Source organism: Anomaloglossus baeobatrachus, chromosome 8 (genome assembly GCF_048569485.1).
Source record: "Anomaloglossus baeobatrachus isolate aAnoBae1 chromosome 8, aAnoBae1.hap1, whole genome shotgun sequence".
In the NCBI taxonomy this organism is placed as follows: domain Eukaryota; kingdom Metazoa; phylum Chordata; class Amphibia; order Anura; family Aromobatidae; genus Anomaloglossus; species Anomaloglossus baeobatrachus.
The window spans coordinates 38,771,984-38,788,216 of record NC_134360.1 but is presented as its reverse complement, the minus strand read 5'-3'; the positions used below and the strand labels follow the sequence as shown (position 1 = coordinate 38,788,216).

The 16,233-nt window shown below is 49.2% G+C and overlaps 1 protein-coding gene across 1 annotated transcript in view; it reads left to right on the top strand.

The window, feature by feature from the left end:
- Nucleotides 1–16,233, top strand: part of LOC142249683 (solute carrier family 26 member 6-like) — a 52,521-nt gene that overhangs the window by 718 nt on the left and 35,570 nt on the right. Inside the window, exons 2-3 of the mRNA XM_075321487.1 lie at nucleotides 9,716–9,878; nucleotides 12,189–12,328. Of these exons, the coding sequence (XP_075177602.1) occupies nucleotides 9,745–9,878; nucleotides 12,189–12,328 (274 nt within the window). The 5' untranslated portion in view covers nucleotides 9,716–9,744. The remainder of the gene's footprint in view (nucleotides 1–9,715; nucleotides 9,879–12,188; nucleotides 12,329–16,233) is intronic.

Sequence of the window (16,233 nt, the reverse complement as noted above, 5' to 3'; positions counted from 1 at the left end):
CACTATAATAAGCCATTGGACTGTAAAGGGCCCATATACTGTTCTTTCAAAAGGGGCCTCTTATGTGTCCACTCCTGACGTAGTCAACGTACTGGAGACGACTGAGTAATATCCGTCATGTAAAGGATCCAGCTTGCCTGTCATTTTTTATTTTCTGTTTGTGAAACAGAAAAATGTAAATGTTTATGCAGACGTGAACCTATCCTTACCATCATTTCACAGAACAGTGATAATCCACACAGTGACGTCACAGTGCAAGGATAATATAGACAGCAATGTCAGAGTACAGGGATAATACACCCAACAATGGCAGAGTACAGGGATACTGCTCACAGTGATGTCTCAGAACATGGCTAATGCACACAGTGATGTTGTAGTACATGGCTAATGCACACAGTGATGTTGTAGTACATGGCTAATGCACACAGTGATGTTGTAGTACATGGCTAATGCACACAGTGATGTTGTAGTACATGGCTAATGCACACAGTAAGGCCCCTTTCACACGTCAGTGATTCTGGTACGTTTGTGCTTTTTTTTAAACGTACCAGAATCACTCACATACGCAGACCCATTATAATGAATGGGTCTGCTCACACGTCAGTGATTTGTCACTGCACGTGTCTCCATGCGGTGTACCTGCGTGTGCGTGATTGCTGCACGGAGACATGTCCATTTTTTTCTGGCATCACTGATGTCCCACGGACCACGCAGTGGTGTGGTCTGTGAAACACGTGCCAGAAAAAAAACGTGCTTTTAAAATAAAAAACATTTTAACTCACACGGCTCCAGCGATGTCCTCTGCAGCCCGTTCAGCTTGCTGCTTCTGAGCCGGCTCATTATTGTCGTGCATATTCATGATGCGCGACACAGCCGACCCGGAAGCAGCTGCTGCGGGGGTCAGCGCCGGCCGGATGCTGCACCGCGGGAGCGATCAGCACCATGGAGAGTGGGAGCGGGCGCAGGTGAGTTGATTACTAAGTGCAATCACGGGCCACGGAGAACGGAGCCCGGATTGCACTTAGACAACCCACGTGTGCCGTGATTCACGGCACACGCAGGGACATGTGCGTGTTTTACACGCCAGTGAAAAACTTCAGTGTTTTTCACTGACGTGTGAAATGGGCCTAATGATGTAGTACATGGATAAGGCACACAGTGGTGTTGTAGTACATGGATAAGGCACACAGTGATGTTGTAGTACATGGATAAGGCACACAGTGATGTTGTAGTACATGGATAAGGCACACAGTGATGTCTAAGTACATGGATAAGGCACACAGTGATGTTGTAGTACATGGAAAAGGCACACAGTGATGTTGTAGTACATGGAAAAGGCACACAGTGATGTTGTAGTACATGGATAAGGCACACAGTGATGTTGTAGTACATGGATATTGCACACAGTGATGTTGTAGTACATGGATAAGGCACACAGTGATGTTGTAGTACATGGATATTGCACACAGTGATGTTGTAGTACATGGAAAAGGCACACAGTGATGTTGTAGTACATGGATAAGGCACACAGTGATGTTGTAGTACATGGAAAAGGCACACAGTGATGTTGTAGTACATGGATATTGCACACAGTGATGTTGTAGTACATGGATATTGCACACAGTGATGTCTAAGTATATGGATAAGGCACACAGTGATGTTGTAGTACATGGATAAGGCACACAGTTGTGTTACAGTACAGTAATAATATGTATTGTGAAGATATAATTCGCTCAGCTGTTTGTTTAGGTGGGCTATTTCTATTTTAAATGTCCAGCTGATTTATTCAGTCCTCATTAGCCAGCCAAAAGAACAAACTCAAAGAAAGCTTTTTTTCCAGCACAAGTTAACAAAAGGGAAAAATAATAAATTCATATACTACTGTGGGATTTGCCCTCTCAGGTTAATCCACTCTACAGCAAGAGTCCCACTGCTGGAGGTCTGCACACCTCCATACACCTAGACACAGACTGAGATTGCAGTTCTTCATTTCACACCAAATACCATACCCCCGGATGGGAATATATGAGCAATCATTCCCACCCATTTGTTGGACTGCTCTAAACTCAGCCCTGTCACACCCTATTAACCCTTTCTCAGCATTTAACATGCTGGAGCCTGCCTCTGGGTTTACATCACCAAAGCTATCATCCTTGATTATTCATATCTTCCTTCCTAGACTCTTCCTGTGACATTCTTGCAGTATATTTATGTATACACAAAAATAAACAAAAGTACATGTATTTGGCATAGTCACATTTGGTACAACCCAATCTATAAAACTGTCACACTAGTTAACACCTAAAAAAAAAAAAAAAAAAAACCTAAAAAAAATAACTATATGTTGAAAAGACATAGTTTGACAAAAAAGTGGAACACAATTAAAAAGTCATATGTAAATAAACTATGGTATAGTAGAAAATGTCATCTTGTCCAGCAAAAAACAAACTGCCATACAGCTCCGACTGCGACAAAATAAAAAAAAGCTATAGCTCTCTGTATACAATAATGCAAAAAAGAAAATATATATACGGTAGATTATATAATGTGTGTATGTACACAGTAAATATACACATATATATACAGTACATTTTATATATATATATATATATATATATATATATATATATATATAATGTACTGTATGTATATATGTGTATATTTACTGTGTACATACACACATTTTTATTTATATATATATATATATATATATATATATATATATATATATATATATAAATAAATAAATGTGTGTATGTACACAGTAAATATACACATATATACATACAGTACATATATATATATTATATATATATATATATATATATATATATATATATATATATATATATATATATATATATATATATATATATTTTGGGAATGAGGAGCAAAAACAAAAAAACATTATAAATGTGGCATTGCTGTATTCATACTGACCCGAAGACATAGGCTGTCTTATCACTTATACGACGTGGTGAACACCATAGAAAAAAAAAATCCTGAATTTGTTTTTTTGATTCTGCGTCTCAAAAAAACAGAATAGAAAGCGCTAAAAACGTATTATGTTGCCTAAAATAGTACCAATAAAACTCAATCCGCAAAGAAACAAGCCCTCACACAACCATATGGACTTTAAAATTCGGTGATGCAAAAAATCTGAACATTGTAAAAAAGCAATTTTTGGTGTGATAGTCGTCAAACCTTAAAAAAAAAAAAAAAAAAAAAATGTAAATCCAGTATCGCTGTAATCGTACTGCCCTGAGGAATAAAATCACCTTGTCACTTATACTGCAAGGTGAACAGAATAAAAACATAAATAAAGCGAATTCTTCAACTGCTGTTGATTTGTTCATTCTTCCTCCCAAAGATCTCAGTAAAATGCAGCTCACATTTATCATGTGCTCTACGCTGAGCGCTTATATCAAGGTTTGCTTGTAAATTTCTGAAAAATGTGATACAGACAAAATACCCAACGGAAAATCCACTCTAATGAGGCAGAAGGAGTCACTTTGAACTCCTGTCTGTCCTTTGGTCCAGCGGTGACCATCTTTGTATGTGTACGTTTAGGCATGCACAAAAGCGTGGTCAACCACAGTTTTCTGCACCTTTGAAAAGAAGGACATCGATGAACAGGGGCCAAAAGGAGTCTGTAGTAACTCTGCTGCCTCCTTAGTGACTGGATCCACAGTGAACCACCATTTTTAACCCCAATAATGACATTCTAATACCACAATGTATTATTTCACACACAATATACAATAGGTAACATTTGACATTTTTTGAACACTGGAACAACTCTTGCCCCAGGCGCGCCTTACACTATAGCTGGCGCATACGCATACCTCCCAACCGTCCCGGATACAGCGGGACAGTCCCTCTTCTGAGCCTTTGATCCCGGGTCCCGCCCGTGAGGCTGTTTGTCCCGGCTCCACCCACCCACTGTAGCCCCGCCTCGCTGTTTCTCCCTTCTACTATTCATTACAGAGCCGAGCGCGCACCTACTCCTGTGACTGCTGCTGAGGTATGAATCACCCCCTGCAGCAGAGCGACCCCCCTGCAGCAGAGCGACCCCCCCCCTGCAGCAGAGCCGCCCCCCCCTGCACCAGAGCCGCCCCCCCCTGCACCAGAGCCGACCCCCCCTCCCCCAGAGCGACCCCCCCCCTGCAGCAGAGCCGACCCCCCCAGTCCCGGAGCCTGTGTTTCTCTGCAGCTGTTCTCTGACTCCCCCTGTGCGGCTTCTCACTGCTGCAGACACGCGGGGAGTCAGGAAGCTGAGGAGACCGTGCAATCAGCACTTCTCTCTCCTGCAGATAGCACTGACAATAACCTATGCAGAGTGACATCTGCAGGCTTCTATTACCGATCAGTGGTCTCCTGCCTGTGGAGCAGAGCTGCTGGGTCCTAGCTTCCCAACAGCTTCAGCTCTGCTTTATCCTGGCTCCTCTACCAGTTAAAGGGAACATGTCAGCAGAAATTTCACAATAAAAATAAAAGATTCCCCTCTGCAGCTCCTGGGCTGCTTCTAGAAAGGTTCCTGTTGTTATTGTGCCCCCTTTGAGACCTACAAAAATACTTTATGAAGTCTTACCTTTTTGTATGCAAATGTGTTTTTATGGTCACGGGGGCGGGCTGTCTGGCGTCCGTTATTCCCCCTCCTGCCGCTTTACGCAGTCCCCCATTGCTCATTTACATACACAAGGACGCCTTCCTCATGTAACTGTCCTCCCGAAGTTTTGCGCATGTGAACGCTTTTTCAGGTGATTGCGCAGGCACAAGATTATGGGCGGCGCTGTGATTGTCATCAGCAGCGTTAACCAAGTACCCGCCCATAATCTCGTGCCCGCACTTTTCCCTCTGACTCCACCGTTATGCGCAAGTGCTGGCCATATGAACCATGTTACCTATTACTGCTTGCACGAGATTATGGGCGGGTACTTGGATGACGCTGCTGATGACAATCACAGCGCCGCCCATAATCTCGCGCCCATGGTAATAGGTAACGTGGTTCATATGGCCAGTGCTTGCGCATAACGGTGGAGGCAGAGTGAGAAGCGCGGGCACGAGATTATGGGCGGGTACTTGGATGACGCTGCTGATGACAATCACAGCGCCGCCCATAATCTCGCGCCTGCGCAATCACCTCAAAAGCGTTCACACTTTGCACAGTGCTTACTCCCGTGAGAGTGGCACTGGGCATGCACAAAACTTCAGGAGGACAGTTACATGAGGAAGGCGTCCTCATGTATGGAAATGAGCAATGGGGGACGGCGTACAACGGCAGGAGGGGGAATAACGGACGCCAGGCAGCCCGCCCCCGTGACCATAAAAACAGATTTGCATACAAAAAGGTAAGACTTCATAAAGTATTATTTTAGGTCTCAAAGGGGGCACAATAGCAACAGGAACCTTTCCAGAATTCATCCCAGGAGCTGCAGAGGGGAATCTTTTATTTTTTTTGCTAAATTTCTGGTGACAGTTTCCCTTTAAAGGGAACCTATCAGGTGCAATCTGCACTCAGAGCCAGGAGCAGTTCTGGGTGTATATTGCTAATCCCTCCCTAACTGTCCCTGTATACACTAGCATAGATAAAGGCATCTATAGAAAAAGTATTTTTAAAGAGCTTATATCTTATGCTAATTAGCGCGGGGACTAGTCCCAAGGGCGTTACTTCACTTGGCTAGTCGGCTCACATAGCGTGTTAGTACTCACACAGGGGCATAATAACATGCTAACATGCTATGCGAGCCGACTAGCCAAGTGAAGTAACGCCCTTGTGACTAGTCCCCGCGCTCATTAGCATAAGATATAAGATCTTTAAAAATATTTGTTCTTGATCTCTTTATCTATGCTAGTGTATACAGGGACGGTTAGGCAGGGATTAGCAATATGTGCCCAGAACTGCTCCTGGCTCTGAGTGCATATTGCACCTGACAGGTTCACTTTAAAGGGAACCTGTCACCAGATTTGGGGCCTATAAGCTGCGGCCACCACCAGCGGGATCTTATGTACACATTCTAACATGCTGCATACCTCCCAACCGTCCCGGATACAGCGGGACTTTCACGCTTTACGTTGTTTGTCCCGTTGCCACGGGCGGGACGGCCGGCTCCCGGGCTCCGCCCACCCACTCTCTCTCCGCCTCCCTGCTTTTCCCTCCTACCATCCTAGTAGACGTGGCATAGAGAGGAGCGCTGCCTGTGCTGCTGCTGGTACAGTAAACTAATCTCCCCAGCGCTGATTTCCCTCCCTCCCCCCTCACCCCCGGCCGGAGCCTGTCTGTGCGGTCGGCCGGCCGCCTGTCTGTGCGGTCGGCCCGCCACCTGTCTGTGCGGGCGCCCCCCGCCGCCTGTCTGTGCGGGCGCCCCCCGCCGCCTGTCTGTGCGGGCGCCCCCCTGCCGCCTGTCTGTGCGGGCGCCCCCCTGCCGCCTGTCTGTGCGGGCGCCCCCCTGCCGCCTGTCTGTGCGGGCGCCCCCCTGCCGCCTGTCTGTGCGGGCGCCCCCCTGCCGCCTGTCTGTGCGGGCGCCCCCCTGCCGCCTGTCTGTGCGGGCGCCCCCCTGCCGCCTGTCTGTGCGGGCGCCCCCCTGCCGCCTGTCTGTGCGGGCGCCCCCCTGCCGCCTGTCTGTGCGGGCGCCCCCCGCCGCCTGTCTGTGCGGGCGGCCCGCCGCCTCATTGTGCGGGCGGCCGGCCGCCTCTCTCTGCCTGTCTGTGAAGGCGGCCGGCCGCCTGTCTGTGAAGGCGACCGGCCGCCTCACTGTGGCTGCCTGCGTGTCCGTGCTGGAGGCCCGCCGGCTGCCTGCGTGTCCGTGCTGGAGGCCCGCCGGCTGCCTGCGTGTCCGTGCTGGAGGCCCTCCGGCTGCCTGCGTGTCCGTGCTGGAGGCCCTCCGGCTGCCTGCGTGTCCGTGCTGGAGGCCCGCCGGCTGCCTGCGTGTCCGTGCTGGAGGCCCTCCGGCTGCCTGCGTGTCCGTGCTGGAGGCCCGCCGGCTGCCTGCGTGTCCGTGCTGGAGGCCCGCCGGCTGCCTGCGTGTCCGTGCTGGAGGCCCTCCGGCTGCCTGCGTGTCCGTGCTGGAGGCCCTCCGGCTGCCTGCGTGTCCGTGCTGGAGGCCCGCCGGCTGCCTGCGTGTCCGTGCTGGAGGCCCGCCGGCTGCCTGCGTGTCCGTGCTGGAGGCCCGCCGGCTGCCTGCGTGTCCGTGCTGGAGGCCCGCCGGCTGCCTGCGTGTCCGTGCTGGAGGCCCTCCGGCTGCCTGCGTGTCCGTGCTGGAGGCCCTCCGGCTGCCTGCGTGTCCGTGCTGGAGGCCCGCCGGCTGCCTGCGTGTCCGTGCTGGAGGCCCGCCGGCTGCCTGCGTGTCCGTGCTGGAGGCCCTCCGGCTGCCTGCGTGTCCGTGCTGGAGGCCCTCCGGCTGCCTGCGTGTCCGTGCTGGAGGCCCGCCGGCTGCCTGCGTGTCCGTGCTGGAGGCCCGCCGGCTGCCTGCGTGTCCGTGCTGGAGGCCCGCCGGCTGCCTGCGTGTCCGTGCTGGAGGCCCGCCGGCTGCCTGCGTGTCCGTGCTGGAGGCCCTCCGGCTGCCTGCGTGTCCGTGCTGGAGGCCCTCCGGCTGCCTGCGTGTCCGTGCTGGAGGCCCGCCGGCTGCCTGCGTGTCCGTGCTGGAGGCCCGCCGGCTGCCTGCGTGTCCGTGCTGGAGGCCCTCCGGCTGCCTGCGTGTCCGTGCTGGAGGCCCTCCGGCTGCCTGCGTGTCCGTGCTGGAGGCCCGCCGGCTGCCTGCGTGCCCGTGCTGGAGGCCCGCCGGCTGCCTGCGTGTCCGTGCTGGAGGCCCGCCGGCTGCCTGCGTGTCCGTGCTGGAGGCCCGCCGGCTGCCTGCGTGTTTGTGCTGAATGGGTGTGGATGGGGAGTGGATATGGGCGTGACTGTGAAATGGGTGTGGTTAGGGGGTGTGGCCTAAAATACGCGCGCCGCAAACTTTGTCCCTCTTTTCCTTCTTTAAAAGTTGGGAGGTATGCATACGCAGTCACCAGAGGGTATTATACTTGGAGCGAAAAAATCTGTAGATGCACAGGTAGGAGAAATGTTATAATTGACTGAGATCCACACCCTCAAGACATTTACAAATCTTGTCCTAGCAAGTAAAAGGAGTAAAGGGTAAGTGCACACAGCTCCTTGAAGCCAGCAGCAAATCTACTTGCATTTTATGACTCATCCATTAGAGCAGAGTGATCTGTGCCAGATCAAAGTCCCTGTAAATAGGAGAAAAGAGAAATCTGGGAGGAAAACAGGTCATTTATCTGCCTGCTGGGATCTTTAGGACACACAGACTTCCACTATCTGGTAGGTAGAACTGTGATAAGATAGGCTTCTGATAGGCTATCGGTAGCATTGAGTATGTGCACAAGGAACTGATCCGCTGTGGGAAGTTCTGCAGTGAAATCTACACCAATTCATATAGATATCATTTCAGATTTGCAGTTGATTTTCCAGATTTCACTGAAAATCCTATAGAGTGAAATGCTGCATATCTCAAATTTGCAGCATCAATTACAGCTGTGGTTTTTCTCTGCAGCCTGTGGATGAGATTTAGGAAAATCTTATCCATTATACTAGTACTAGGGCCTCATTCATACGTCTGTATTTTGGAGCAGTAGTTCATCAACTTTTTTTCTTTGGAGTTTGGTAAGTGAAAAGACTAACAAAACCATTAATAACAGACACCCTTAGGCCCTGTGCACACTAGAAAGTGACTTTTCTTAAGGAAAATCCGGACCCTCTGAAAGAATCTCACACCCACGGTAAAAAAAACGCACCAAAACCGCAACGAAATCGGCATGCAGATTTACTGTGCGTTTTTTCTGCAGGTTGGTACCTGCGGAAAAAAAGTGACATGCTCATTAATTCCATAGCGGAAATTCCGCGGGTAAATCCACAGGTATAAAACAACGCAGTGTGCGCACAGCATTTTTTTAATACCCATTGGTTTTGCTGGGGAATGACTGCTGAAATATTAGACACATTTTCTGAAGTAAATCCGCAGTGTGCGCACATAGCCTTAGATGCCGCTCACATCAGCGGTATTTTGCTGCAAAGCCGGATCCGTTACAAATGTATTTCAGTTCCATTAACTTCCAATGGAATCGAGGCAAGATGAGGTCACATGCGGTTGAGTGCGTCATACACAACCGCATGTGACCGCATCTTGCCATGATTCCATTGGAAAAGAATGGAACTGAAACACATTTGTAACGGATGCGGCTTTGCGGCAAAATACCGCTGATGTAAGCGGCGCCTTAGTCTACCCGTTGACTTGCATTGTAAAGTATTGAGCGTCTTCCTGGTGGAAAATACCAGAAAAATGTACAAGGGACTTCTTTGTGCATTGCACAGGCCCTTGGGCCTAAATTATGCTGACATTATTCAACTGAACTCACTCACCCATGATCAGTGTTGCTTTTGAGGATTTAATTGTAGTTTTTGGGAGAGTGGAACTAACATTTGTATAAGTTCCCAGCTTTACAGTATACAGGGTTCACCACACCATATTGTTATGTCTCATAAGTGTAGACCCACTTTTTTTTTGCTGAAATTGTTCTGTAGAGTTGGTGCGAATTCTGTAAAAATAAAATACAGTTCCAAAGGTGATGATGGGGTCCCCATCAAAGTGTGATGACAAGGTTGGGTTAATATGGCTCTTTTATATTCACTCTGCAGAAAATATCTGGTATTTTTCAGATTGTGATAGTCACTTGCTTTCCTAAGTAATGGCCGATCCTCCCAGCCCTGGTGGTGATCTATATAAGAACCCCATCTTCAGCGAGGCCGAGCTGGAAGAACTGTTTCCAAGGTCTCAAGATAATAGATTCCATTTATTAAGCAAAGCAAGGAAAAAATTCAGGTGAGTAAGGAACTAATGTGACTGGATGTATGCTGGAGTGTTATAATCATCTTCAGTCCACATACAGAGAACAATCCTGTACGAAAATTTGCAGTTTTTCTTTTTTTAATATCAATAGGTCTAAACTTTTGTGCTGATTTAATACTTAAATAGGTCAGAGTTCCATATTTCATTGCTAATTTTAAGCTCCAAATTCATTGGGTAGTTGTACTAAAACTCTTGTTCCTTGCAGCCACCAGTAGGGAAAGCACTGTTTGTATGCTAAACAGCCTTCTGGGGTGTCCAGCTCATGGGGACCATCTGTTAAATCTATGCTAAGCTATTAACCCTACCATTGATTGACATGGAAGACGTCCCTTAATTCACTTGCTCTCCTCCAGAAATCTATCGTTCGTGCAGTATAACATAGAATCAGCGCATGCGTACTTTCCTCTGCATATGCACTACTCATGTTGTACGGTGCAATTTCAGGCAACATGTGGATGATGTAGGGAGTATCCTAGACCTAGATGTCCGATTTGTTTCCAGAAGCAGAATGTACTCGGCAAGAAAAGCACAACTCTGTTCACTGTATAGTAGCTGTTCTCATTTACTGTAGTTTAGCTCCTATTGATTACATTAGGAGCTGAGCTGCAGTACCCTAGATTGGCCACTATACAGTGTACAGCGCCATGGTGTTTCGGCTCTGTACAGTGTGGAAGTGATCTCTGGGGGCATTGGACGTTGGACCACACCAATATTATATGGATTACCTATCTTGAGGATAGGTCATCAATAGTGATGAGCGAACCCGTGGAAGTTCAATACGGGGGGTGCAGGTGAACTTTAGAAAAAGTTTAGTTTGGAGCACGTACTTGACCTAAAACTTCATTTCAGTCACTGACTAGCAGTTCGGCTTTCGCCCACATGTAGCCAGCCATAATTACTTCCGGTAGCAGCGTGTGCTTTTTTTCAACTTTTTTCTTTGGTGCACACTACATCCGATTACGCTCTTGTTGTCTTCAGCGCAAGCCGTTCAAACACTGCAAGCGGCTCGCACAGGGCCGAGCACCAAGCGTACCAGAGTTTTGTTTGTTTTTTTTTTTAAGAAAAGTCTGTGTTCAGTTCAGACACAGAACACCGAACCATCAATATTCTAGTCCTGGGCAACCCCTTAACTGCTTTAAGAAGCAGATTTGGATCCCTGGATCAGAAAACCAAAACTGTTGTAAATCCTATAATAGAGGGTTATTCCCAAAATGGTAAGTGAGCATTTACTCCAGTGGTTGTGTCCCCAACAGTCTCGAATACTGGAGCTCTGGGTATCCTAAACCAGAGTAATCTGAATGGAGTAGGGGTGTACATGTTCAACTTTCGCCTAATTCATTGTTTTTGGGACTTAAACTGGGACAAAGCCGATTACAGTGCTCCATAGACTGGGGTGGAGGTTGCACATGCACACCTCTGCTTCGTTTAGTACAAAACAAGAATGCCGCGGAGACACCATCACATGTTTCTCAACGCTGGCAGTAAACTAGCCAGGTCTTTCACCGGGAAGGAACAACCACGGGAAGGGCAGTCTACAGTCAAGGAAGCCGCATATGCCAAACATGGTATCCATCCACAGACAGCTGTTTCGGGGTATTTGCCCCTCATCAGTGTGGAGTAGGAAACTGGCTAGTGGGAGCAATGCCTAGTAGAAGACTACATAGGTAAGGATGGTTAACCTCGGGGAGATCAACATCTGACACCGCGGAGACACCATCACGTGTTTCTCAACGCAGTGACACTAGAACAAGGCCCCCTGGGAAAATATGCAAAACAAGAATGCCGCGGAGACACCATCACGTGTTTCTCAACTCTGGCAGTAAACTAGCCAGGTCTTTCACCGGGAAGGAACAACCACGTTGGCATAGGCGGCTTCCTTGACTGGAGACTGCCCTTCCCATGGTTGTTCCTTCCCGGTGAAAGACCTGGCTAGTTTACTGCCAGCGTTGAGAAATACGTGATGGTGTCTCCGCGGCATTCTTGTTTTGCATATTTTCCCAGGGGGCCTTGTTCTAGTGTCACTGCGTTGAGAAACACGTGATGGTGTCTCCGCGGTGTCGGATGTTGATCTTCCTGAGGTTAACCATCCTTACCTATATGTCTGCTTCGTTTAGGACAGGGGCCCAATGGCAACCAAAACCCCTATTTTTGGAATCCCTGGGTTCCGACTGCTTATGATTTTCACTATTCGCTTTTAAGCAACTAATCAGGTCCATACTCTGGATGTGCATGTTAATGTATAATTCTCCTATCATTGTCACATTTAGCTTTTTTTGATTATAGATGTTCTGGGACAATCGCAAAATCCCTTCTACTGAAATTTATCCCAATCCTTTATTGGCTGCCACGTTATCCGGTCAAAGAATGGCTTCTCGGGGACATTATTTCTGGGATCAGTGTTGGTATCATTCAACTCCCACAAGGTAAAACCAGGCCCGGGCCTTGTGTTTTAGAAAAAGGAGCACAAACTAGTAATGGAGCTGTTGTCTATAGCAACCAATCACATCTTGACTTTCATTTTTTGAAAATGAAAGGAGTGAGCTAATTGGTTGCTGTGTACCTAATGATCCAATCAGAGTTTAGGTCTCATTTTAGAAAATAATGATTTGAAATAGACAACAGGGGCACTTTGTTCTGTGAGGCAATTTACATACGAGTATATAAGTCTCATCATCTTTTAAATATCTATCCAATGACAAATATAAATAGCAAACTTTTCCCGTGATGTTGATGTTTGAAATGTAGTAAAAAATATTTACCTGTCTGAGAATCCATACCTAGACAGCCATATAATCTGATCTGAATAGTTACAATAGCAGAATGGTATTAACTGGGCATGCATCATTATGCCCACTAAAAATGGGAGAACTTGACAGAAATATGGCAACTGTAGCCATCAGATGCCATAAAAAAAATACTATTGGCAGACCCCATACCAGACCCCCCCCAAACAAATACAGGCCATTTGACGTCCTAAATATTATCCCTTAAAAAATATACACCCCAGACTGAGCGCCCTAACCTACCACAGATATCAGACAACCTAAATCAACATATATGCAAAACTGGTACCAGAACATAGTCCCCAGAACAGACCGGATAGTAAAAGACTCTCCAAAAAAATAGACACCAGATCCTTTAGTAACTAAAGACCCTAGAGCAGACTCCCCGCCCCCCCAAAAACACGGACTTGCCTCAAACAATTACAGACACTTAAGGCCCCGTTACACGCAACAACATCGCTAACGAGATATCGTTGGGGGTCACTGAATTCGTGGCACACATCCGGCCTCGTTAGCGACGTCGTTGCGTGTGACACCTACGGGTGACCGCTAACTATCAAAAATGCTCACCTGATCGTTGACACGCCATTCATTTCCCAAATATCGTTGCTGGTGCTGGACGCAGGTTGTTCGTCGTTCCTGCGGCAGCACACATCGCTACCTGTGACACCCCGGGAACAACGAACAACAACGTACCTGCGTCCTGCCGGCAACGAGGTGGGCATGTCGTTAATGCGGCTGGTCTCTGCCCCTCCGCTTCTATTGGCGGGTCGCTGTGTGATGTCGCTGTGATGGCGCATGAACCTCCCCCTTAAAAAAGAGGCTGTTTACCGCCCACAGCGACGTCGCTAGGGAGGTAAGTCCGTGTGACGTATCCTAGCAATATTGTGCGCCACGGGCAACGATTTGCCCGTGACGCACAAACGATGGGGGCGGGTGCTTTCACAAGCATGTAAAGCAGCCTTTTGACCAGGGGCGGACATACTGTATATTTGGTACAAGGGCCCAAGAGATGAGGGAGCACATTTTTACCTTCAAAGTAGGTGGAATTGTGCATTTTGATGAGCTCTTGGGCTGCAAAGGACTCATATATATTCCTTTTGCACAGGTACTCTTCTGTGTGTGTCCTCCAGTGACTTAGACCACTAAGTAAATATTTCTGAAACCAGAACCCATAATTAAATATAGACCTGAAACCAGACCTAAATGAATACAGACTCCCTAAACAAATTCAAACCCCATAAATTAATATAGACATCAGGCCCCTATATAAATATAGACCCCAGATCACCTACATGAATTCAGTCCTTAGCCCAGGCCCACTAAATGAATAAAGACCTCAGACCAGACCCCTTTAGGAAATATAGAACCCAGTCCAGACCTGATAAACAAATGCATGCATGCACACACACACACACACACACACACACACACACACACACACACGACACGCTAAACTAATTCAGACCCTAGAACAACTTTTTTTTTTTTTTCTTTCTTTCTTAGTTTGTTGGCAGGTTGGGTTTCTGTGGCAATGCACAAGATTAAAAATGGTTGCAGGAATGTAAGATTTCTTTTTCGCTCCTAATTGGGAGACCCAGACAATTGGGTGTATAGCTACTGCCTCTGGAGGCCGCACAAAGTACTACACTTAAAAGTGTAAGGCCCCTCCCCTTCTGGCTATACACCCTCCCGTAGGAGTACGGATTCCTCAGTTTTAGCTTTGTGCGAAGGAGGTCACACACGCACGCATAGCTCCATTGTTTTTAGTCAGCAGCAGCTGCTGACTATGTCGGATGGAAGAAAAGAGGGCCCATACAGGGCCCCCAGCATGCTCCCTTCTCACCCCACTGTATGTCGGAGGTGTTTGTAAGGTTGAGGTACCCATTGCGGGTACGGAGGCTGGAGCCCACATGCTGATTCCTTCCCCATCCCTTTTTACAGGGCTCTGGGTGAAGTGGGATTTACTGGTCTCCAGGCACTGAGACCGTGCTCCATCTACAGCCCCTGGAGAAGATGCTGGATGGAGCGGAGTACATCAGGGACATGGCCCTGCTTCCTCAAGGTACTCTGTATCCCCGTGCATTTGGCGCTCACACCGCAGCATGCTGGGTGTTGTAGTGCGCCGGGGGACATCAGCGCTACGGCGCTTGTGCCATGGCCTCATTCAGCTTCGCTGAAGCAGGCACACTTCTAGGAATCGGGACTGCGGCGCGGCTGGCACTTGTGGTGCGCCGGGGACTTCAGCGCGGCCCGCGCTTTTACGGCGGCCGCGCTGATAACTCGAGTCCCCGGCTTTTGCGGCCTGCTTCCGTTCGTTCCCGCCCCCAGACCTGCCAGTCAGGAGAGGGGCGGGACGCTGGCCACTTCTGGGAACGGTCACGCCGGCCGCTGGGACTGCGGCGCGGCTGGCACTTGTGGTGCGCCGGGGACTTCAGCGCGGCCCGCGCTTTTACGGCGGCCGCGCTGATAACTCGAGTCCCCGGCTTTTGCGGCCTGCTTCCGTTCGTTCCCGCCCCCCAGCATGCTCCCTTCTCACCCCACTGTATGTCGGAGGTGTTTGTAAGGTTGAGGTACCCATTGCGGGTACGGCGGCAGGAGCCCACATGCTGATTCCTTCCCCATCCCTTTTTACAGGGCTCTGGGTGAAGTGGGATTTACTGGTCTCCAGGCACTGAGACCGTGCTCCATCTACAGCCCCTGGAGAAGATGCTGGATGGAGCGGAGTACATCAGGGACATGGCCCTGCTTCCTCAAGGTACTCTGTGTCCCCGTGCATTTCGCGCTCACACCGCAGCATGCTGGGTGTTGTAGTGCGCCGGGGACATCAGCGCTGCGGCGCTTGTGCCATGGCCTCATTTCAGCTTCGCTGAAGCGGGCACACTTTTGGGGAACGGTCGCGCCGGCCGCTGGGACTGCGGCGCGGCTGGCACTTGTGGTGCGCCGGGGACTTCAGCGCGGGCCGCGCTTTTACGGCGGCCGCGCTGATAACTCGAGTCCCCGGCTTTTGCGGCCTGGTTCCGTTCGTTCCCGCCCCCAGACCTGCCAGTCAGGAGAGGGGCGGGACGCTGGTCAGTGCATCAGCGCTGAGGGCTGGAGTCGTTTTTACATACTCCAGCCCTCACAATAGGCACAGAGGGGACACTGTTTCCCGCACTTTTGTTTGGGAACTCCCACGGGCCGCCCCTCTCCACAGACGCCGGCAGCCATTCCTGCTGACACGCTGAGCTGCAGAGGGGAGCCGGGGAGACCCAGACAAGGAATTCTGCGCCTCTTACCCGCTATTCAGCGGGCGGTAAGCAGCCCTCCGGGCTCACCCCCTCTTGTGCCAGTAGTAATCTTAGTATTTTGTTCCTGCAAATACTTTGTACTGCATAGCGCTGGTCGCCTTTTGGCTATAGACTCTCTCACATTGCAGAGAGCCAACAGCATGTCGTCCACAAAACGCAAGGGTCAGACATTATATGCTTCCTGTACCGCATGTGGGACTTTTCTACCGGCAGGCTCCAATGACCCCCATTGTGTGCAGTGCTCGGCCCCTGTGG